Raw genomic sequence first — 25581 nt, forward strand, 5'->3', positions numbered from 1 at the left:
GTCTCTAGGTTAGCTCTTCTTATTTTGGTCTATGAAGAATGGAGATTTCTGTGCTGTGCACAATAGTTTTTCTGAGTCCAGCTGTTCATTTAAGATCACTCTAATAAAGACAGTCATAAAAAGTCAAATGAAAGGAGATTTTGAAGAAGACCACCAGAGTTCCTAACCAACAGGTTTAGATTTATACTCTGGGCTGAATAAGGGTCTTCATTACATATAGACATAAAACATGATGAATATATTGATAAACATAATAATAGCTAACGTTTATGGAATGTTCATGATGCACTCGGAGAAGGCAATGGCACCTCACTCTAGTACTCTTGCCTGGAAAATCCCATGGGCGGAGGAGCCTGGTAGGCTGCAGTCCATGGGGTCGCTAAGAGTCAGACATGACTGAACGACTTCACTTTCACCTTTCACTTTCCTGCATTGGAGAAGGAAATGGCAACCCACTCCTGTGTTCTTGCCTGGAGAATCCCAGGGACAGAGGAGCCTGGTGGGCTGCCGTCTATGGGGTTGCACAGAGTTGGACACGACTGAAGTGACTTAGCAGCAGCATGATGCACTCAGGACGGAGCGGTTTACATACATTATCTTACTCAAAGTTCACATGAACTCTACACAATACGGCAATTACTGCCTCTTATCTGGGAAATGTCTGAGGCATTCCAATGTTAAGTGGCTTGCATGTGATTGCACAGCTATTGTAAGGAACCTTGTTTCTGGCTCACCTGAAAGAGTGGTGTTGAGTCGACTTTAAATCCATCAGATCCAGGCTGATTCACTAAGAGGATAGCTTCAGGGTCATCCACTGCCAGTTTGGCATTAAACAGGACATTTCCAAAGCTGGTGGCTTGTGTCTCTGGTTGAGCTTTGTCCTTTAGGCAATAAGGAAAACGAGGATTGCTGTGGATAATGCCAACGTTTGCGAACACAGGAGGTTTTCCTATTAGTTTTGTGCAAGTACCCTTTACCGTAAAAGATCACCATTTGGTTTCATTTTTAAAAGATGCTTTTGTTTTAAAATAGAAGACAGAAACAATTAACTTTGACTGTCTAATCTGGTGCATTGTTTGGGTCAGAGCACTTACCACAATTTTAAATCTATATAAGAGTGAAGGTGAATCAGCCAAGCAGCCGTATTCTGCGTTCGTTGGATTGTACTTGGGAACGTAGCCGTCAGCCCCGGTGCACAGAAACACCTTTTCAATGCTGCAGTAAAAGGAATCACCTAGATTCTGGACTGGATCCACCATGACCCGACCATAAATGATATCACCTGCAACAGACATGTGGCAATGTCCTTTCTATTAAGGGATATGGTGTGTCTCTGTGACGCAGCAAACAGTTTATGACAATAATGACAATAACAATAATATTCCCTTCTCTTTCTAATCTGGTATCAAATGTTGAAGGACTGTCTGCATGAGCTTCAGGGTCTCGTCCACTCCCAGGCCTCAGATAGGACCACTTGGCAGATGACCACAAGTACTGAAGATTTATTGACCTTTACATGCCAGTGGGAATAACCTCGAGGCATGGCTCATAACTTAACATTCATAACATCCCGTTGTAGTTTAAGCCCAGTTTACACAATACATTATTAGTTGGCAAGATGTAGGAAAATCATTATAGGATAACACAAAAATGAAAACACCAAACAAAGCCAAATTAGCTTTGTTTGCTTTTAAAGGAGGGTTTAATGAAACTCCCTGGTATTTCCTCATCTATTTCACGGCCACTACTGAACACCTACTGTGTGTACTAGGCATTTTGCTAGGTTCTGGGAATATATCACTAAACAAGACAGACACAATCCTAACCCATGAGCTACATTCTCATGTACTTGGGTGTATGAAATATTGAGTGTGTGCAACACACAGTAAACTGTGGAAAATTCTGAAAGAGATGGGCATACCAGACCACCTGACCTGCCTCTTGAGAAACCTACATGCAGGTCAGGAAGCAACAGTTAGAACTGGACATGGAACAACAGACTGGTTCCAAATAGGAAAAGGAGTACATCAAGGCTGTATATTGTCACCCTGCTTATTTAACTTATATGCAGAGTACATCATGAGAAACGCTGGGCTGGATGAAGCACAAGCTGGAATCAAGATTGCCGGCAGAAATATCAATAGCCTCAGATATGCAGATGATACTACCCTTATGGCAGAAAGTGAAAAGGAACTAAAAAGCCTCTTGATGAAAGTGAAAGTGGAGAGTGAAAAAGTTGGCTTTAAGATCAACATTCAGAAAACGAAGATCATGGCATCCAGTCCTGTCACTTCATGGCAAATAGATGGGGAAACAGTGGAAACAGTGTCAGACTTTTTTTGGGGGGCTCCAAAATCACTGCAGATGGTGACTGCAGCCATGAAATTAAAAGACGCTTACTCCTTGGAAGGAAAGTTATGACCAACCTAGATAGCATATTTAAAAGCAGAGACATTACTTTGCCAACAAAAGTCTGTCTAGTCAAGGCTATGGTTTTTCCAGTGGTCATGTATGGATGTGAGAGTTGGACTGTGAAGAAAGCTGAGCACTGAGGAATTGATGCTTTTGAACTGTGGTGTTGGAGAAGACTCTTGAGAGTCCCTTAGACTGCAAGGAGATCCAACCAGTCCATTCTAAAGGAGATCAGTCCTGGATGTTCTTTGGAAGGAATGATGCTAAAGCTGAAACTCTAGTACTTTGGCCACCTCATGTGAAGAGTTGACTCATTGGAAAAGACTCTGATGCTGGGAGGGATTGGGGGCAGAAGGAGAAGGGGACGACAGAGGATGAGATGGCTGGATGGCATCACTGACTCTATGGATGTGAGTTTGAGTGAACTCCGGGAGTTGGTGATGGACAGAGAGGTCTGGTGTGCTGCAATTCATGGGGTCTCAAAGAGTCAGACACGACTGAGCGACTGAACTGAACTGAACTTGCAAAACAAAAAACATCCAAGGTAAAAATTCCAGACTTGTTTCAAAAATCACTTCAGTTCAGTTCAGTTGCTCAGTCATGTCTGACACTTTGAGACCCCATGAATTGCAGCATGCCAGGCCTCCCTGTCCATCACCAACTCCCGGAGTTCACCCAAACCCACGTCCATTGAGTCAGTGATGCCACCCAGCCATCTCATCCTCTGTCGTCCCCTTCTCCTCCTACCCCAATCCCTCCCAGCATCATAGTCTTTTCCAATGAGTCAACTCCTCATGAGGTGGCCAAAGTACTGGCGTTTCAGCTTTAGCAGTATTCCTTCCAAAGAGCACCCAGGACTGATCTCCTTTAGAATGGACTGGTTGGATGTCCTTGCAGTCCAAGGGACTCTCAAGAGTCTTCTCCAACACCACAGTTCAAAAGCATCAATTCTTCGGCGTTCAGCTTAGTTAAGGGAAATCTCAGTTGGTAAAGAATATGCCTGCAATGCAGGAGACCCCGATTTGATTCTTGGGTCGGGAAGATCCCCTGAAGACATGATAGGCTACCCACTCCAGTATTCGTGGGCTTCCCTGGTGGCTCAGGTGGTAAAGAATCCATCTGCAATGCGGGAGATCTGGGTTCAATCCCTGGATTGTGAAGATCCCCTGGGGAAGGAAAAGGCTACCCACTCCAGTATTCTGGCCTGGAGAATTCCATAGACTGTATAGTCCATGAGGTTGCAAAGAGTAAGACATGACTGAGAGACTTTCACTTCTCTAAGGGAAATAAAGGTTGATTTTCTGAGAATAAAATTCATCCTGTAACATATATCTGGATCCCTAGGTGGCTCAGTGGTAAAGAATCCACCTGCCAATGCAGGAGATATAGGTTCGATCCTTGGGTCAGGAAGATCCCATGGAGAAGGAAATGCCAACCTACTCCAGTATTCTTGCCTGGAGAATCCCATGGACAAAGAAGCCTGGAAGGCTATAGTCTATGGGGTCGCAAAGCACATTAAATACATATCCAGTTTCAATGACCCCTCCCCCATCCCTGCCAAAATGATAAAGACCCAGTTACATTCTCAAAACCATAAAATAATTTGTAATTGTCCCCCTCAATCACAATCCCAATAAAGCAAAGGACAACAGACACAATGGCAAACAGACAGAACAGGCCTCTCGTTTGTAAAATGATACCTTCTGCAAAGGCAACGTCGCTCTCCTGCCCAAATCCCATGGATCCGTCAGACAGCCAGAGGCTCTTCTTGGAGAGGAGGTACATCTGGGTGTTCAAGCTAAACTCAGCCGCCACTGGGTCACTGACCTAAAACCAAGTGTAAAAGCCCTCTTATGTGTTGTTGATGGTTCTGGTGGCGCACAAACACATTATTTGCAGAAACACACATGCGCTGTACCCTGGCATAAAAAACACTAAACACTGCACTGTGATCAGTTTTCATGTCCAACCAAACTGACTTAAGGAATTATGACACTGGCTTTGTCCTTCTTAAGAAGGCAAAATGGTCAACATTAAACCATTTTTTAAAACATTTTTTTGATGTGGGTCATTTTTAAAGTCTTCACTGAATTCATTACAATATTGCCTCTGTTTTTTATGTTCTGGTTTTTTTGGCTGCTAGGCATGTGGGATCTTAGCTTCCTGACCAGGGATCAAACCTGCGTCCCCTGCATTGGAAGCTGAAGCCTTAACCACTGGACCACCAGGGAAGTTCCAAGGTTAAATCAATTTTTAAATGGGACTAACTAGCATTGCTTGAGCTTATTTCCACTGATTTATTGGGATATATAAAGGATGTATATACATATCCTTTATATATATAAAGGATATACAAATTGGGATATATAAAGGATATGTATACATACCCTTTATATATATATAAAGGATATATAAATATCTCGGTCAGTGGAAGGCCAACATTTAGTGTAAGTTCTTGGGCAAAAGATTTTCTCATATTTCTTTTAATGCATATTGACATTTGGTACTTTGAGGCGGCGTAAATGACAGGATATTCATTCTCCTCAATGATCAAGAGCAAGACAAAGAAGTGCAGAACTCTGGGGAAAAGTCTCAAATCTCCAAGGTAGCAGACTCCAGAGGAGACCAGATCACATAAGAAACAGTAACCCTTACAGACTCTTAAACTGTGGATTTGATATACTGAACCAGTAAGGAATAAAGGGCAATTCTTTCCTCTTTCTTTCCCCTCTTGCTCCCTTCCTGCCTGACTTCCTTTTTTCTCAGCATGCAAGAATTGAAGTCACTGGGTAAGAATTTTTTTTTTAACTGATAAAAGTAAACTATGCCTTTAACAAAGGGCTTCTACATGGGAAAAGGGACTTCCCTATAACTCAAACCGTAAAGAATCTGCCCACAATGAAGGAGACCAGTGTTTGATCCCTGGGTCTGGAAGATCCTCTGGAGAAGGGAATGGCAATTCACTCCAGTATTCTTGCCTGGAGAATCCCATGGACAGAGGAGCCTGGCAGGCTACAGTCCATGGGGTCGCAGAGTCAGACATGACTGAGCAACTAACACACACACGTACACACGGGAAAAAGCATTCTATGAGACACACCTGTTGGAAGCGGATGTCAAGGTCAAAAGTGATAGGCTCTCTGGGGTTGCAGGTGACAGGCAGGCGGAATTCCTGATGGGATGGGGTGGTGCATGGCAGCAGTTTTACTGTGTAGGTCCCCGAGTAGTCACGGACCTTTAAGGAGCAGAGAGTTTGTGCTTTTCACTTAAAAATCTGAGGCGCAATCAAAGGAAGTAACAAAGACAAATGAAGAGTCTTAGTCACTTACTGCAAAGTCAGATACGAAGCTCCACTGCTGGACTGGCTGGTTATAGGTTGGTTCACTTCTTATGAGACGCAGGGAAAACGTTAGACCTGGATGATCGACTGACATGATCATTGAGCTTGTGAAGGATGCTAGAAAATTGCCAACAACAATAATGGTCTAGTGGTTAAAAGGATCATAACAGTTTAGAGTGTTCAAAGTGCCTTATGATACCTTATTTGCATGTATTCTTATAATAAGCCTACAAAGTTGGTATAATTATCCTCATTTCTCAGATAAAGAAATGGACTAAGAGTGACTGTGTGACTCTCTCCGGATCACACAGCTGGCATATGTGCCTTCTCATTCCTAATGCGGTGCTTTTTCCACTCTATTATTCTGACAAAAAATAATCGTACAGAAATGCTCAGATGGTTCAAGGCTACTTTCCAGGGAGGCACAGCAGTTCAATAAAGGCTGATGTGAATGCAGTCATTGTGCACTGAAGCTATGAAGTGAACCTCAGTCTACTCGCATCTGGGTAGACAGATCCGGGAAAACCCAATTTATAAATGGAGTCTAATTTTAATTAGATTGCCTCAATCGTGTCTAAACAAAGACTCAGTTTATTAGAAAGGTAGACATGCAGAAGGACACTGTAAAGACCAGGAAATCCTCATTTTGCAAAACAGTCAGCTGCAATAAAGCTAAATGATTCTTTTTGGTTCTGTATTTCGGAACTCAGACTCACAAAATTACAGCAAACCATCTTTCTCTTCCTGTGTCTTCAGGCTTAGCCTCTTTTTTGTTTAGAGCTTGGATCCAGAAAAAGGAAGGACACAGAAGACAGTACGTGAACTATTTCCCCCTTCCAATCTGACATGAGTTGGCACACCAGTAAAATGTGCAAGCCAGTTTAGTAATGTGAAGTCGAATAAGAAGTTATTTCTGATGAAATGGAATTTTTAGAAAAGCTTAAACATGGGACATTAGTGACTGCCACATTATTGATATGTATAGCACAATCTGCCAAATTAGTAAAATTACGTAGCTAATACTTTAGAAAGTTAACATGTCTGAAACTAGGTATCATAGAGAAATGCTACTTCTGACACCATTATAACGGTCTCTTACAATACCTGGAAAAGAGCTGTGCTTGCTGAATAAATGGTCAAATTTCTGAACAATGCATTTAAAGTAGAGAATGGGAATGTTATAGCTATGCTCTCTATCTAAAGGAAAATTCCTCTTAATTAACTTGGTAGATTTTTCTTTTATTTCTTTTGTTTAATTAATTTATTTTTTTGGCCGTACCACATGGCTTGTGATCTCTATTCCTTGACTAGGGATTGAACCTGGGCCACGGAAGTGAAAATGTTGGATCTTGACCACTAGGGAACTCCCGATAGAATTTTTGTTTAAATTAACTTTAATCTTTTGGTATTTCCTCTAGAAGTCTACAGTGATGATTTTGTAGTTTATGAGACATATAGCTGAACAGTGATCAAGCCCTCATGTAGATACTCGCACATACACAATTCATTTGAAATTAAGGGCTTCAAAGCTCATAGGTAAGCATGTGGAAACACATGCAAATATGGAAAACCTATCTTCTTTTTTTGTCTGCAGAGTGGCTGTTTGTGGGTAATGGGGCTTACCAGGATGTGACAGCACAAACAAGCCATGGAACTGAGCCTCTGTCTTGAAGTTCACGACCAAACGCCCCTCTTCACCGATGCGCATGCTGGTTGGGTAGAGAGAACCTAGGATGGGACGATTCACAAGAGTGGAAATATTGGTGACCAGCAGCTCCAAACGTATGGAGTTTCTTCCAAAGCCAAATTCAGATTCATCTCATGTTTAAGTATTCTAGCCAAAGGGTATTATCAGAAAAATTCTAAGTGATCAGAGAGACAGAAGTATTCTTATTTTGTTCTGCTTTTCTAACAAGAAGAATTGTCTGGAAGGCAGGCAAAATAGAATTAAGTCATACGAGTGAGGTCCATATGAAATATATGGATTGACGACAATAGGCCAAAGTATTTTTGAAGCTTTGGTCTACATAAATTAAACTGTAAATGAGAGACAGAATGAACTGGTCAGACTTTGAAGATCTGCACATGTAGGTGGAAACAGGTTTTTGTTCTCCAGAATAATTCCAAATGTTATAGGCTTGATGAAAACTCCAAAGGCTTCCTAAGAAATTTAGCAAGTTGATCAAAGTTGGCTCCAGGTATAAGAAGGTAACCTGAGATTCTTATGTGGAAGCTGAGAACTGAGCGATGAATCTGCAGTAAGATTTACTTAAATATACATTTCTAAGGCAAGATATGGGATTAAAACATTTGCAGGGATCTAAAAGGTTTGTTCAGGGTGATCATATTACCTTTCACATAGCCTTAAGGTAATCTTAAAGCCAGTCCATTCTGAAGGAAATCAGCCCTGGGATTTCTTTGGAAGGAATGATGCTAAAGCTGAGACTCCAGTACTTTGGCCACCTCATGCGAAGAGTTGACTCATTGGAAAAGACTCTGATGCTGGGAGGGATTGGGGGCAAGAGGAGAAGGGGACGACAGAGGATGAGATGGCTGGATGGCATCACTGACTCGATGGATGTGAGTCTCAGTGAACTCCGGGAGTTGGTGATGGACAGGGAGGCCTGGCGTGCTGCGATTCATGGGGTCGCAGAGTCGGACATGACTGAGCGACTGAACTGAACTGAACTGAATCTCTTTAAGATAATAGATTTTGAGATTTTTGAAAAAATATCAACAGTATTTTCTCTCTGGCTCATAAAAGGTCATGATGGTCAGACATGCAAGGAACCAGAACAGCAGTATGTGCTTGAAAAGAAACAGCATTAGTTCTACCAATGGAGTAATTTACTTTATGCTTATGGACTTTGAATTATGGTTCTGACACTGAGATTGAAACTAAGTTATTATTTGGGGCAAATGATTTTGGGGCCCAACAGTTAGTGGCTCACACCACCACTCTTCCAAGGCATTCAGCTTAAGTATTACAAAATAATAGAATTTTTAAACTGAAAGAATATTAGAAGTCTAGTCTATCTTTCATAAGAAGTTGAGTGCCAGAGATTAAGCAATATGTTTGAGATCACACAGCTAGTTAGCTGTAAACCCAGAAATAGAATCTGGGACACAATTTATACTAGGCTTTAAAACGCCTCTCTCACTTTCAGAAACAAAAATGTGGAAGTTTTTCTCTGAATTCTTTCTTTTCTTTCAATTGGAACTTCCTCCATCCATTATCTAAAATCTAGAGGGAGAGATAGATTGTGTTGAGTACCGCATGAGCGATTAATTACCTTAAATGGACATTATATTTAATAGTCACAAATGCAAAAATTTAAGGCATTGATATAATTTAGTTAAAATAGATTTTTCCATGACAAAATGAAATTATTTTAAAGTATGAACAATAACAGTAAAATTATTGAAAGTTGCTTCTCTTATTTTTAGCTGCAGTAAAAATGTCACTTAAGTCATTCATACAGGTAAGAAAAATGTTAATTTTCCAAGTTTCTGTTAACTCACCTTGGAGTTCAGCTTCTGGGGGGCTGCCAATTCCATCGGTCCACAAGATGGCAGTGTCATACACGAATGTCAGACGGAGTTCGGACTTCAAGTCAAAATGCTGCCAGCCTCCGACCCCAGCGGGGGAGTGGAACACATAGGAGACGTACAGAGGGACTCGGAGAGTCACGTAGGACTGCACGAGGTTTAGGACCTAAAACAATACAATTATGTCTATCAGCACCATCTGGGGTTAATTAAACACACTTAATTTTGTACAAGCCATTTTCTCCTTTCACTTATCTGAAGATTTTGAGTTAATCATCGAGGAAAAGAAATGAGAGCATTGACAACACTACTGCCCCCTCACTTAATTTTGGATTGGGGTCATGGAGGATAAATAATTATGTACTGAGCGCCTACCACTGACATTGTGTTGGGTTCCCAAATAAAGCTACTCAATATTTTCATTCTCTCCCATAATTGTATTTATAGGTATGTGTGAATGACTGAATGAATGGATAGAGGGGTGAAGGATAGAGACAGGAGAGTTAAGACTGAAAGAAATAAAGCAAATTTCCCAACAGAAATTTCCCACGTCCTCCTGGAGTAGCCCTGCCAGTAACAAATACCAGTCTTTGGCCCATGCTTGTTCTACTCTTTCACACTTGATTATATTCCAAAGCTGAGCGTTGTCTTATGATCACCTACCAAAGGTTATCATCCTTAATTCTCAGAATAGCCCTGAAGAATAGCAGGGCAAAGACAATTATCTTCTTCTTATACATGAGGAAATGGGCTTAGGTCAGATCATACTGCTCACAAGTTTGAGTCAGGTTTTCTGATATATCTATTTCTCCTTCTATGTTGAGCTGGCAATAGGAATCACACATGTGAGTTACTGAATAATTAAAAACATGATAAACTCTCATTTATCATGTTTTCATGGAGTTAAAAGTAAACTCCTCAAATCACAAAATGACCACCTGAATCACGAACAAAAATGTATCAAATGAAAACCATCTGGGGCTTCCCTCATGGTAAAGAATCCACCTGCCAATGCAGGGGACACAGGTTCGATCCCTGATCCAGAAAGAAAAGATCCCACGTGCGGTGGAGTAACTAGGCCCGTGCACCACAACTATGGAGCCTGTGCCCTACAGTCTGTGCTTCACAACAAGAAAAGCCACCTCAACGAGAAGCCCTTGCATTGTAACTAAAGAAAGCCTGACCAGGAACCAAGACCAAGCACAATCAAAAATAAATAAAAGAAAACCATCCACCAAGCTGTGGATTATTTGATTCTCAGCTGTGTAGTAGCTAATACTCCCCATTATCTTCTAATGTAGCCAGCAGAAGAGGGGCTTTACGTCGAGGTCTTTTAAGATAGCATTTTCTAGGACTTGCTATTCTTGCAGTCATTGAAAAATTGATCTTGAAGTGCAGTTTTAACACCCTGACAGTGTAATGGAGAGTGATTGCTAATCCATATACCACGAGTAATTAAGATGACTCTTTCATCCTGTGATTTTAATAAACACTCATTAAAAAATAGGCTGCAGACATGGATTCCCAATTAAACTAAAAGAATAATTTTGCCTACATTACACACTATCCATCAAATGTTACCAAGTGTGCTATTTTGGAGAAAACTAACATTGATGTCCTAGGGACAAGTTACTTGGTGTACAGCTCCCTTACTATTTCTTCTTGATTTCATTTGATTTCACTGGTAAACTAGAGTTTAATTGTTTCTGGATGTGGAATCAGCATCTTATTGCATCTTCTTCTCAGCTTAGAATCTCTGTCTAAAGGAATTGGAACCTAAATGGAACTAGGTAGATCATTCAGGTCATTTACCTGTTCATTCCTATAAAAATGAAGAATGCAATGCATTCATTTAACTTCTAAATATCATGTGAATGAGCAGTTAATTTTCTTAATCCAGTACATCAAACATACATTTTAATATGCCATCAATAAACATAATTTTAATGTAATATTTTAAATTATTATTATTATTTTTGTGTCAAGTCTTTGAAACCTGGTATGAATTTTACATGCACAGCACATCCCATTTTGGACTAACCCCATTCTGAATGCTCAATGGCTACACATGGCTAATGACTGCCATATTGGACAGCACAGATTAGACTCTTCTACCTAAGGTCTTTTAATTAGAGCACACATTGAAAACAACAATCATTTAAAAATATTTGACAGTCATGTATCAATAGTCATGATACTCTATGTGGGATACGTGATAGCCATGATATTCTGTGTGGGATATGTGACTTGTGCTTATGTCAAAGGAAACTGAGCCAGAGTTGTTAGAATCTTACTTGAGGATTTCCCACTGGTTGAGATTTTTTTTCTGTTGCTGCTTTTGTTGACAGACACATGTCTATATCATCAAGATGGTGGTGTGTGTGAATGTGTAAGAACAGCTCATAGATCTCAATAGCTTGAAGTCTCAATAAAGTGTGTACTTAGCTACTCAGTGGAGGACATTGTTTGAACAAGTCAGAACTCTTAGCCAAGGTCTCTTGAGTAATAGCAGTCTACACATCCAGTAACACTTGGACGGAGATCTTGGCATCTGTCCCATTAGACGCCTTTCTGAACAACTGTGGTATCAGAGATGAATGAGGGACCTTGAAACAAGGAGGAGTCAATACTAGTCCACAAATTCTTTAGGACAACTCTATAGGACATTACAATAGTAGAATCAGAAATAATCTAAATGACCAATAATAGAAGAATGGTTAAATAATTATGATGGCATGCCAACAAGGTGAAAAATCAAGTTCAGTTCAGTTCAGTCGCTCAGTCGTGTCTGACTCTTTGTGACCCCATGAACCGCAGCACGCCAGGCCTCCCTGTCCATCACCAACTCCCAGAGTCCACCCAAACTCATGTCCATTGAGTCGGTGATGCCATCCAACCATCTCATCCTCTGTCATCTCTTCTCCTCCCGCCCTCAATCTTTTCCAGCATCAGGGTCTTTTCCAATGAGTCAGCGCTTCACATCAGGTGGCCAAAGTATTGGAGTTTCAACTTCAACTTCAGTCCTTCCAATGAACACCCAGGACTGATCTCCTTTAGGATGGACTGGTTGGATCTTCTTGCAGTCCAAGGGACTCTCAAGAGCTTCTCCAACACCACAGTTCAAAAGCATCAATTCTTTGGTGCTCAGCTTTCTTTATAGTCCAAGTCTCACATTCATACGTGACCACTGGAAAAACTGTGGCCTTTACTAGACGGACCTTTGTTGACAAAGTAATGTCTTTGCTTTTTAATATGAAAGATCAAGTAGTAACCAAAAATCATGTTTATGAAGGACTCCCTTGGTGATCTGGTAGTTAAGAATCGGCCTGCCAATGCAAGTGACACGGGTTCGATTTCTGGTTCAGGAAGATTCCACATGCCACAGGGCAGCTAAGCCCACGCACCACAACTACTGAGCCTGTGCACCCTAGAGCCTGTGCTCTGCAACAACAGAAGCCACTGCAGTGAGAAGCCCACACACTGCAACTAGAGAGTAGCCCCCATTCGCTGCAACAAGAGAAAGCCTGTGCGCCGCAACGAAGACCCAGTGCAGCTGAAAATACACAAATAAACATAAGGGCTTCCCTGGGGACTCAGTAAAGAATCTGCCTGCCAATGCAGGAGACACGAGTTCAATCCCTGGCCCAGAAAGACCCAACATGCTGCGGAGCAACTAAGCCAGCGTGCCACAACTACTGCAGCCTGCACGCTCCGGAGCCTGTGCTCCGCAGCGAGGGAGGAGCCCTGCTCGCTGCAACTAGAGAAAAGCCCGCACAGCGACAACAACCCGGAACAGCCAATAAGTAAGTAAAATCTAAAACCATAGAAAAAATCATGTCTGGGATGAATTTTCCTTGTCAAGGAGGAAAAGGATTATAATATGTTAAATTAAAAAGCCATAACCAAAGAGTATAAATAATATGCCGTTACTATTAAAAATGCATATACATATTGAAAAGAGACTAGAAAATATGCCTGTGTACAGTGATTGTGGATAAGGAGTGAGTTCTTTTGTAAACTTTTGGTTTCCCAGCTTTCCATAGAACTATCGTTACTTTCACTAACAAAAAAACCTACATCACTAAACATATTGACAAGCTTGACAACATAGGAAGCAATGTACTTCATGAAAGTTATACATTTTGGATTCTTCTTGCTATTTCTTGCAAAATGATTTAGAGTGGCTTACAATTTTTTTTTTTTAAGAGTAAATTGGTGTGCTAAGTGGAAAATAATGGGATGGAAAGAGATGACTTCTAAAGTAGATTCTAGCCTCAGGGGTGTATGTTTCTAAATCAAACAGTTTTTTTTTTTTTTAAAAGGAAAATTATTCCACTGATCAAAACAACTAAGAAAAAACATGCATACTTTTCCAGAATTATATTATGTCTTTTCATGAGTAAACTGCCATTTCATGTGATTGAAGTTGAATTTCTGCAACTTGTTCGTTCTCCTTGAACAATGTTATCTGTTGCTAATAAGGTGAGAGTTAAACCTCTGACTTTTCAGTACTGCTGACCAGGCTGTGAAAGGTGGAATGAACTGAGATCTTTTAGTCTTAAGAGAAGTTGTTTACAAGAGAAAGTCTCCAAAAGAATCCAACAGTTTAAAAATTTAGTTCAACTTTAATGACTATTTTGCATCACTAGTGTTTTTCATTGTTTCACCCAAACAATTTAAAAGTTTATTCATAAACGAGGTCACACGAAACGATGAAGCAGAATAATTTTCAATTTATCTCTATTTCTCTCTTCCTGTTGAATCTGCTTTTACATTTTAGAAACTAACTATTAAGAGGGATTTTAGCGTTGACTATCATTAGAGAAATTCCAAATTTCTTTTTGTTGGAAAGTAAATTGTTAACTTTTATAAGAGTGAGTATTTAACTCCTGTAACTCGACTTGGAGGGAGTTTAACGTCTGTGTTTGATGTCCTCACCGGGTACCCATACAGACCCTGGCACAGAGTAGGTGCTTATTCAATATTTCTTTAATGAATAAGTGGGCAATAAATTAGATAGAAAAAGCAGAACCAGTCTTGTGTGCGTGTGTGCTCAGCTGTGTCTGACTTTTTGCAACCCTTTATATTGTAGCCTGCTAGGCTCCTCTGTCCATTGGATTTTTCAGGCAAGAATACTGGTGTGGGTTGCCATAACTTACTCCAGTTGATCTTCCTGACCCAGCGACTGAACCCACATCTCCTGCATTGCAGGCGGATTTTTTTTTACTGTTGAGCCACAATGAATAAGACAGAAAAAGCAGAACAAGTCTTAATATTAGCTAAAACTAGTTGTAATCAAACTGAATAAAACTTAATAAAACTTCATTTGCTGTTAACAGAGAACTATCTTGGATATTTCATGTGATTCTTTCAGTTTGGCAACTCTGTCTTGTAAGTTAAATAACTTGAAGCTGGGAGGTTAGACAAGCCAGAAACCTTTAAAAGTGTGCTACAAAACAGCTTTTTAGTCACAAAGAAAAATGCAGAGACCTGGCAATATTTCCAGGCAGTAGCTCTTGCTACTAAGAACACGAAAGATAAAAATCGGTCCTTCATCATGTTGTTCTTGGCAGAAGCAATTACCACTTAGTAAAATTGGTTTGCATAGTGATTACCTTGATCTAAGTTGGCAAGTCTAGAAGAGGACTAGAAGAGAGAAAGGCACATCTATTTGCTGCTTGGCCAGGGAGATGCGGTATTGGCAGAAGACAAACAGACCCGGGGTTATTTCTGTTCTTGTTTAAGGAACAGAGAACAAAGTTTATTTGTCTTTCTTGCAATTTCATCTGTGACCATAACCATTCCTCATGTTCACCCAACTAAATGACACTGAACTCACTCAAATAAATGTCCAGATAAGTATCATGATGTGGTTAAGAGCAGAGGCTTACAAACAAATTGAATTGGGATGAGTTATTTGAATTCTCTTTGCTTCAGCATCTCCAAAAAGGGAAAAAAAAATCATATTTGTCTCATAGTGTTTTTGTGAGGGCAGATTTAGTGGAAAAACGTAAGGTACTTAGACATGATGACAGGTATATAGTAAGCATTAAACAGATGTTAGCTATACTATTATTGTCTTCCCTGATGGCTCAGTTGGTAAAGAATCCGCCTACAATGCAGGAGATGCAGGGTCGATCCATGGCTTAGGAAGATCCTGGAGTACGAAATGACAACCCACTCCGGTATTCTTGCTGGGAAAATCCCATGAACAGAGGAGCCTGGCGGGCTACACTCCATGGCGTCCCAAAGAGTCGGACACAACTGACATGACTGAGCCAGGGTAACTGCAGGCTTTTCAGGAGGGAAGCCTGTCTGGATTGCATGCATAAAAGATAGAAAAGTACTGCCATTTTGCAGAGAAGATAGAAAACATTCTTGAGACTAAAAAGTGACCATAGACTCGATAAGATCTACAGAGAAGCTCCATGGTACGAAAAGCTTTTTAAAAAACAAGAACCAGAACAACAATGGAATCCTATTACTATGTCCCATTGTGTTTATGCCAGTAGAGCCCATGACTCTGGCAAGATCCAGAGAGAAGAGCATCCAGACAGAACACAGGAATGATTTAATAATGCATCGAAAACAGGCTCTGTAAGGAACAATCAAAAGACTGGAGATACTTGTCCTCTAAAGAAAAAGGCTGATGTAGATGTGTCAACGTGAGTCTTTATTCTGGGGATAGGACTTTGTTTCTTTCATGTTTCTTCCAGGTGGCAAAGAGCGACTTGAAGAGGTAACACTTATGAGGGTTTAAGTAACCTGCCCAAGAAGACGGAGCTAGAAAATGTCAGAGCCAACTTTAGGTCTGCATTTGCTAAATATCAATATGCAGGCTCTTTACACCCTTCTATACTGTCTTCCTGTTGGTGTTCTTACTTGGGATTTTTAGTAATTCAAGCAAGTTTCTGGGCATTTGTTGCTTTTAGAGGATGTAGAGATAAAGTCTCACATCCTTGGAGTCCAATAGATCCCAGACATAAAATACATGGCCATTCGACATCAACACCAGCAGAACTGCTCCAGGTTTACAGCTTTGCTCTGGGGGTAAACCCACAGTTATGATCTACATTCCCCTTACTACTAGTTTTCTTATATTTTAACATCACAGGAATATAGCACAGAAAGAAATATAGACTCATGGTTAAATTTTGAAAGACAAGATTATTCTGGATACCATTTGACACTTTAATGTATGCATGTGTGCTAAGCCTACTAGGCTCCTTTGTCCATGGGATTCTTCAGTCAAGAATACTGGAGTGGGTTGCTGTGCCTCTTCCAGGGGATCTTCCCGACCCAGGGATCGAACCCACATTTCTTACATCTACTGCATTAGCAGGCAGGGTCTTTACCACTAGCGCCACCTGGGAAGCCCTAGTTTAATGTATAAGCCTACTTATATAAACTTTTGTTCAGCCCGGTAGGACGGAGCAGGAGTTTTAATTAAAATACTCATTTCAAATCTAAGCTACACCCTATATATTTTAGATTCTCTGTTATAACTGCTAATGAAGACCTTGCTTCACCACCATTTTAATAACTACTTTGCTGCTGATGGTGGTGGTGATGGGGGGTGGAGTGTGTGTATGTGTGTCTATTTTTATGTATAAATGTCTGCCTGTGTAGTATGGAGAGGAATAAGTAATTGTAGAGTAGAAATAACAGTAAGCTTTAAATGAAAATACTTTTGACTATGTTAGTGATGAACCAGATAAGGAAGAAAAGGGGAGAAAACTAGAAAGATAAAGGAGGCACAATGGAGGCAGAAGGAGAGAAAGATAGACGGTAGGTAAAGAAGAAAGTAAGGAGGGAGAAAAACTGGACTGACTCTGAGGACTAAATCCTTACTTTAGATGGTTCATGATACATCCCAGGCATCTGGAACACAACACAAAAAATGCAAATGTATACTTCGAAGAGAAATTAGTATTTGCAGTTTTATAATATCAGAGTAGATTTGGAGCTTACAGCATAGTTATATGGTGTCCTTTCAATCCAAAGATAATGCTACTGACCCATTGCTTAAAAAAAGACATAGATTTCTAGAAATAGACATGGATTTTTATAGCACTCGTGCCAATCACCTACTCTTTCTTGTGCCCAGTAACCTCCATCACCAAGATGGAAAACAGAAGCTGGGACTTCTGTCCAACCGGTTTGTCCAGTGACCAAAGCTCAGATGTTAAATGTCCATACCTGTCCATCGGTTCCAATGGTCCCTCCACAGTCAGTGAGCAGCTCGGACATGTCGTAGTAGCTAACAAACTCCCATAAGCAGGCCTCTAGGTTCAGGTTTCGGTAGAAGCGTAAGGTATTGGAGCCTCTGATAGATGAGCTGTACTGGTAAGGATAAGCCTCTCCAATTATTTCTGGATTTTTGGTAGCATCAGTCAAGAAACCGTGGTGGGTCTTTACTTCGGTGTAATCCAAGAGGTTGGAGCACTTGTGGTTTCCAACACGGGTACCATCAGGGCTGAGTGTGAGCTCAAAGTTGGAAAGCTCTTTGGTAGAGATTACAGGGAGCATGCCTACAAGGAATTGTGATAATCACTGTTACCATTTTCACCAACAGCAAAGGGCTTTGAACACTTGCTTTATAATCTCTTTATCTCTTGAAAAGCTAAGTGAGCAGTGACAGTTCAGATGGTAAAGAATTGCCTGCAATGCAGGAAACCAGGGTTCAGTCCCTGGGTTGGGAAGATCCCCTGGAGAAGGCAGTGGCACCCCACTCCAGTACTCTTGCCTGGAAAATCCCATGGACAGAGGAGCCTGGTGGGCTGCAGTCCATGGGGTCGCGAAGAGTCGGACACGACTGAGCGACTTCACTTTCACTTTTCACTTTCATGTATTGGAGAAGGAAATGGCAACCCACTCCAGTGTTCTTGCCTGGAGAATCCCGGGGATGGAGGAGCCTGGTGGGCTGCCATCTATGGGGTCGCACAGAGTTGGACATGACTGAAGTGACTTAGCAGCAGCAGATATATATAATATTGCCTAATATTGCCTAAAGCTTCCTGTCCATTAGCTACTTAAACTATAACTAATGTACCAACTAATAGAATTAATGTTTATATACTTTAGATATAAAGTGAATTAAGAGGAATAGAATATGAAACTGTCTTCTGTACATTGGGAAATGTTCCTAAAGTGTGGATAAAGTTACTGACTCAGAAATTCTGGCTGCACTTCGCTATCCAGAGAAAATGAACACAGAATTTAACATTGTTAGGGGTATTTTTATCTTATTTTAATGCCTAAGAAATGTCTTAGTTGTTGCAATAAATATTGGCAGAGATTTATGAGATTCTTGCTATGAAAAAGCAAATAGATGTTGAAGGCAGGGACTGAGATATCATGTGCTTTAATGTAAGTCTAAGTTCAAGAGTTTTGAAGGCACACTATGCCATTTTGTAAAACCACATCAACCAAAGCTTTGTTTCATTGTGTTGTGACATGTATGACACTTACCTAATTTTAAACACTGAAATTGTCAGAAAAAATAAAACTGGGCAGACAGATAGCAAAATACACTCAAAAGAAGCAAGACTTGAAACTTAATGTAAACTGAGCATTTATTGTACACTTGGTTATTCAGAAAACAGGCAGACCTCAGAGATACCACAGGTTTGGTTCTAGATCACTGCAATAAAGTGAATATAAAAATGAAGTGAGTTCCATGAATTTTTTTGTTTCCCAGTGCAACTATACTGTAAAGTGTGTAATAGCGTCACGTCTAAAACACAATGGACCCACCTTCACTGAACAATATTTTATTGTTGAAAAATGCTAACCATCACCCGAGCTTTCAGTGAATCAAAATCTTTATGCTGGCAGAGGGTTTGAAATATCGAGAGAATTACCAAAATGTGGCACAGAGATGTGAAGCAAGCAGAATGCTGTTGGGAAAACAGTGCCAACATTGCTGGAAGCAGGGTTGCCACCCACCTTCAACTTGTAAAAACCGGAGTATCTGTGAAGTGCAATGAAATGAGCTCTGCCTGTATTCAGTAAAATAAACCAGGGAAAGAGAAACCCAAGCCATCTCCACGCTTTGCTTACGCAGTCACCTACCGTCTGTGTGGGGCATCGTGACGGTGAGCTTGATGAGGTTCGTGTACTCTGAGTCCTCGGGGCCCGTGTAGCGCAGTTTAGCTGAGAAGGGCTCTGCTCCCACTATCCCTGGCACTCGGGGCTGGCAAAGACCTAAGGCACAGTGAAGACACTTATGCTAAAAGAAGATAACGGTTGACACCTAAAGTATATACGTTTTTAATAGGCACTATTATTTTTCTCTACTTTAAAATTCTCTGTGGACCATGGCATTGCTGAGAGTAGATACTATGAGGAATCAAAAGACCATTGTGTGACAAGTAATTCCAGCAGACAGTCCAATGGCTACTTCTTAAGACTTGGAGTATCTTCTAAAGTTTGAGAAAAAATAGTTATTGTTCAATGTGATTTAATATATGCTGTACATCATCGGTTATGGTCATATTCACAAGATCATTTTATTATAAACAGATACAGTAAAAATGACTGAGAAACAATAGGAGAAAAGTGTCAGTTCAGTTACTCAGTTGTGTCCGACTCTGTGACCCCATGAACTGTGGCACGCCAGGCTTCCCTGTCCATCACCAACTCCCGGAGCTTGCTCAAACTTCTATCTATCGAGTTGATGATACCATCCAACCATCTCATCCTCTGTCATCCCCTTCTCCTGCCCTCAATCTTTCCCAGCATCAGGGTCTTTTCCAACGAGTCAGTTCTTCGCATCAGGTGGCCAAAGTATTGGCGTTTCAGCTTCAGCGTCAGTCCTTCCAATGAATATTCAGGACTGATTTCCTTTAGGATGGACTAGTTGGATCTCCTTGCAGTCCAGGGGATTCTCAAGAGTCTTCTCCAACACCACAGTTCAAAAGGTATTTATGAGAATGTCAACAAAATCAGAATCAGGCCCTAGCATCAGGCATGTCTGTTTTATTAATAAAGGGTGATTAAAGTCACTGTTTAATTTTTTTGGCATCAACACAATACTTTGGCTTTAAAAGAAACTTAAAAATCATACATTTTAATCCTGATAAAAGAACATGTTTACTACACTGTTTATTAATATATATTGACCCTGAATATATAAGGGTGGGAGATGGTCCATATAACCTTTCTTGCTGCAACAAACATACTTCTGAAGAATTGTATACAAATGGAATTTTTAGAAATAGAATCTTATAAAAAGAATTATTTTTAAACTCTAGGTTAAAAATTGTGCAGAGTAGAGGGTTAGTTTATGAAGTGGATTTCCTGTCTTTTCAATGTTGTCTCCAGCCACATCTATTTCCCACCTCCACTGTGTCTGGGCTCCAGTCCTGCCTCATCATCAGTTACAGTCAAATTCACAAGATCATTTTAATATAAACAGACATAGTAAAAATTATTGAGAAACAACAGGGAAAAAGTAACTGTGGTTTAACTAAATGAATGAGATTGTTATCCTAGAATTAAATACTTGACTAGTCATAAAATATACATTATTTATAATAAAATAAAGTTAAAAATGTACTCATTTTAGAAATGAAAACTAGAATCAGAGAATCTTAAAGAGACCAAAATACATAGTTTTCTCTCTATATATGGTTTCTTACAGTATGTACTTCCCTTATTAACTCCCTTGTAATATAAAGTATAGACACTCTTGCATACCTCTGTTCTTGGACTGTCCTTCCCCTCCTGCCCCAGCAAGCTCCTGCTCATCCAACACCCAGCTGGGAGTGCCCTGGCTTCGCACCTTCACATGAGCCACACTGCCCAGATCCGACCCGCCTGTACCATCTGCTTCATCTGATCACCCCTCCTCTCCCCTACATGCTGCCTTATTTCTCTGCTTGCAGTTCCCAGAATACTCTAGGTTTCCTCATGCATCTATGAGTCATTGCTTATGACTTTCCCCCACTCCTGTTTTCAAAATTCAGCTTAAGCATCTCCTCTTTGATGAAACCTCTCATGATCCATTCAGATTAGAACTCATCATGATGACTTCTGCATTTCTGAGCCCTGGCCAGACTAAAATGTGTCTGTCTTCAACTTGAGTGTGAAGGAAGGGCAGGAATATGGGAGGGCAGGAATCCTGCCTTATTTTTCATATTCCAGCAAAATTGTAACATTTGTGTGGTGATTGAAAAATGAACAATGAGTATATATTTGTTTTCTAATGTCTATTTTTGTGAAAATAGATTATCATTTTAAAATACCTATCATTTTAAGAGCAGCAATGGCTCAGATGGTTAAGAATCCTCCTGCAATGCAGGAAACCAGGGTTTGATTCCTGGGTTGGGAAGATCCCCTGGAGAAGGGAATGGTAACCTGCTCCAATATTCTTGCTTGGAAAATCCCATGGACAGAGGAACCTGGTGGGCTACGGTCCAGGGTTGCAAAGAGTCAGACACAACTGAGTGACTAACACTTTCACTTTATCATTTGAAATTATCAACGTATCACAGAATACATGGGGCATTTGGAGGAATGAAAATAACTAGAAATTAGACATATATAACATTCCTCGGTATTCCAGCAAACATGATGTGAAAACTACCTTCTTCTCTGCCGATGGTCACAATAGGACTCATCAGCTCCAAGCCTTCACTGCCGTCAGCATTCACAGCTCGAGCTGCACACTGCACTCTGGAGCCAGGCTGGAAGTATATGGAGTCTAAAGTGATCATCTTGGACGAAGTGAAAAAGGTGTCAAAGTCCACTTCTCTCATGGGGCTGGTCACGCCGTCGGGGCCCGCGGGGGCGCTGATCAGCCATCGGTACCGGGTCAAAGTGTCATTGATGTTCTCACTTGCACAAATAGAGCCTGTTTTTTCATAGTCTGGATATTTAGGGTTGCAAGCCTATGGGAAACAAATAATTATGTTAGGGCCACAGGATAGAACAAGGTGGAAATTATTCCTCTTAAATTCTCTCTACTTTAGTATCTTTGGTGCTATTTTTTTTTCCCCCCGAAGTCAACAATGCTATTCATGCAACTTTCAAATTCCTATTCCTAGCCATGCTAGCTTTCAGGAACTCTGATCTTGCATTTCAAACAGCTTATGGGGCTTTTCCACCTTTAACTTGGTAACTTGAGTAAAAGTGACACTCATTTCATCATCTCTCGCATCCTTAGAGTTGTCGGATCATCCCTGTTCTTTCTCGCTCCCTCACTTTCCTCTTTTTATTTTGTCCCCCATGTCCAGTGGGTGAGTGAACTTGGTTGATTCTTTTTGTGCACTGTCTCGTAAGTTGGTCCCTTCTTCCCATTCCCAGCATCACCTTTCTATCTAATTCAGAGCCTTTCTAGCCAGGGGACCATTGCTGCCATGGTAACACTTCAATACAACCCCTCTGCTCATGTCATTCTTCTGGGCAAGAGCTCCCTGCTGCTGCTGCTGCTGCTAAGTCCCTTCAGTCGTGTTTGACTCTGTGCGACCCCATGGACTGCAGCCTACCAGGCTCCTCTGTCTATGGGATTCTCCAGGCAAGAATACTGGAATGGGTTGCCACTTCCTTCTCCAGGGCATCTTCCCAACCCAGGGATCAAACCCTTATCTCCTGCATTGCAGGCAAATTCTTTACTGTCTCAGCCACCAGGGAAGCCTGATACATACACTGCTGCTGCTGCTGCTAAGTCGCTTGAGTCATGTCCAACTCTGTGCGACCCCATAGATGGCAGCTCACCAGGCTCCCCCGTCCCTGGGATTCTCCAGGCAAGAACACTGGAGCGGGTTGCTATTTCCTTCTCCAATGCATGAAAGTGAAAAATGAAAGTGACGTCGCTTAGTCGTGTCCAACCCTCAGTGACCCCATGGACTGCAGCCTTCCAGGCTCCTCCGTCCGTGGGATTTTCCAGGCAGGAGTACTGAAGTGGGGTGCCAGTGCCTTCTCCGATACATACACTACCATGTATAAAATAGCTAGCTAGTGGGAAGCTGCTGTAGAGTGCAGGGAGCTCAGCTCAGGGCCCTGTGATGACTTACAGAGGTGGGAGGGAGGCACTAGAGAGAGGAGATATATGTATACGGACATATAGCTGATTCACTTTGTTGTACAGCAGAAACTAGCAGAACATTGTAAAGCAATATAAAATAAGTAAATGTGTCCTGATTTTTGCTCACAAGGTGCTTATAATTTATAGCAAAGAGAGGGTAACTAAAAAAAGTAATGATAATATGCCATTTGTAATGCAACCATCATTTTGGAATAATATTTCCTTATGTGACTCAAACTAGTGACCCTCCATCAGACCGTCCCAAACCTTCCCTCACAGGTGGAGCTGCGGTTCTATTTCCTAGTTTGTATCATGATAATGCTCATCTTGCCTTATAGTAGAGTGACAGAGTCTTACATATTTTCCTCTTCCTTATTTTTAAATTCCTCGAGCACAAAGTTTATATCTTACTAATTTTTCTCCCAGTGACAGATTCTGAGATAATATGAGATACATACTATGGGCACATCAGTTAGTAAACCTCTGTCAGATGAAAGGGAGAAAAACGGGAGCTTCACTTGAGTAATATTTTCCTCTCCAAAGACCAAAGAGTAAATACTGCAGTATTTTCCCACTTTTATCTCATCATGGCAAAGCCCATGGGACCTTGGTTAATGTTCATAACTATTTTTACTATTTCACAATTTTCCTCCATTTCCTACTCACTGTGATACAGACGACAGGATAACCAGACACAGGCCCAGCACTCTCTTTGGCCCTGGAAGAGTCATCGTACGTCAGCAAGGACACAACTTGAGGGACAGAAGGAAAAGTGACATCGGCCATGCTGTTCATTTCTTCTATATACACAATGGCTTTGGTCGCCTTGAAGGAAAAGATAAGTTACCCATGATTATTGAAATATCAGACTCTGGATGCTTCTACTGTGCAGAACAATACCGACAAGTAGGCAAGTACATGGTTTCAATATAATAGCAACTGTCACACCCAGAGACCCTGCGGTGTGACAGGCCCTATGTGGCTTGTTTCTAATGACCCTAGCATGTACAAGGGAGGGGACCTGCGCCCAGGGCAGTCTGTTGGCCAGTGGTCCACAAAGTATGTGGTGGTAATTTTTTCTCCAAATGGTAATGATACTGGCTAAATGTAACTTGGTTTGAAGGGTTGGGGTTGTAAAGTGGAAGACGATGACAAAGTCAGTTAATGAATAGTGGGAGGAAAGCTGAAGGAGCCATGGGAGAAGGTGGATTCTAGGGATCACGTGAGATTGTGGATTCTGCTGAAGGGGATGGCCGTGCAAAGTGAAGCTTTAGACGGGCAGAAGCACAGCGTGAAGCAAAGGCAGAGGGAGAAGCTGAGTCGCAGACAGAAGAGGGTCCTGTGAATATCTACTGCTCGTAGGGTGATAAGAACACCTTGCTGATACATTTGCCTTAGCTCCTGAACCATCTTCCAATATCTGATGATACCTCACAGTTCCTAAGCCTATACTTACCAATGTCCTCTTAAAAGAGGCTTTGATCACTTAAAGTCATTTGAGTGAATCTCTGTTCCTCTTACTCAGGAGAGGTTAATACAATGCTCCATAAAAATTAAAGACTCACTTCTTAGGTGATCAAGACTTACATTTGAAAAAGATTTGCTGTTCCTACTTCTTGAATTTTAACTATGACTTGAAAAAAAAGCCAAGTAGCAAAAATTATAAAATATTAAAAATACTTGTACTTAAGGGAAAAATATCTTATACTAATAGTGAAGTCACTAATATATAAAAGAAATAGAATAATATAAACATTGGTCAGTTTCTTAAATCTTACGATATCACTTATATGCAAAAATCTTAAAACAATGATACAAATGAACCTATTTACAAAACAGAAACAGATTCACAGATTTAGAGAATGAATTTATGGTTACTAGGGGGGAAGGGTGGTGGGGAGCGATAGAATGGGAGTTTGGGGCTGACATGTACAAACTGCTCTATTTAAAATAGATAAACAACAAAGACCTACTGTATAGCACAGGGAACTTTGCTCAACATTCTGTAATAACTTAAATGGGCAAAGAGCTTGAAAAAGAACAGATACACCTATATGCATAACTGAATCACTTTGCTGTAAACCTGGAACTCACACAACATTGTTAATCAACTACTCTCCAATATAAAATAAAGATTTAAAAATCCTTTAGTTTTAAAAATTAGGTTTAAAGGTCAAAATTCTATGGAGATTATGGTTATCTTGAAGAAAATCTGGTCGATGATACAATATAAAATAAAATGAAAACAGAA

General features: G+C 40.8%; 1 protein-coding gene across 1 annotated transcript in view; it reads right to left on the minus strand.

Moving 5' to 3' along the window:
- The window catches only part of FREM2 (FRAS1 related extracellular matrix 2), a 161025-nt gene that overhangs the window by 9105 nt on the left and 126339 nt on the right, over positions 1-25581 (minus strand). Inside the window, exons 13-23 of the mRNA XM_070800166.1 lie at positions 23997-24155; positions 21891-22194; positions 19376-19507; positions 17501-17832; positions 9275-9467; positions 7376-7480; positions 5742-5869; positions 5513-5647; positions 4113-4239; positions 1095-1282; positions 735-881 (exon numbers count right to left, since the gene is read on the minus strand). Of these exons, the coding sequence (XP_070656267.1) occupies positions 735-881; positions 1095-1282; positions 4113-4239; positions 5513-5647; positions 5742-5869; positions 7376-7480; positions 9275-9467; positions 17501-17832; positions 19376-19507; positions 21891-22194; positions 23997-24155 (1950 nt within the window). The remainder of the gene's footprint in view (positions 1-734; positions 882-1094; positions 1283-4112; positions 4240-5512; positions 5648-5741; positions 5870-7375; positions 7481-9274; positions 9468-17500; positions 17833-19375; positions 19508-21890; positions 22195-23996; positions 24156-25581) is intronic.

Source organism: Bos indicus, chromosome 12 (assembly GCF_029378745.1).
Source record: "Bos indicus isolate NIAB-ARS_2022 breed Sahiwal x Tharparkar chromosome 12, NIAB-ARS_B.indTharparkar_mat_pri_1.0, whole genome shotgun sequence".
NCBI lineage: Eukaryota > Metazoa > Chordata > Mammalia > Artiodactyla > Bovidae > Bos > Bos indicus.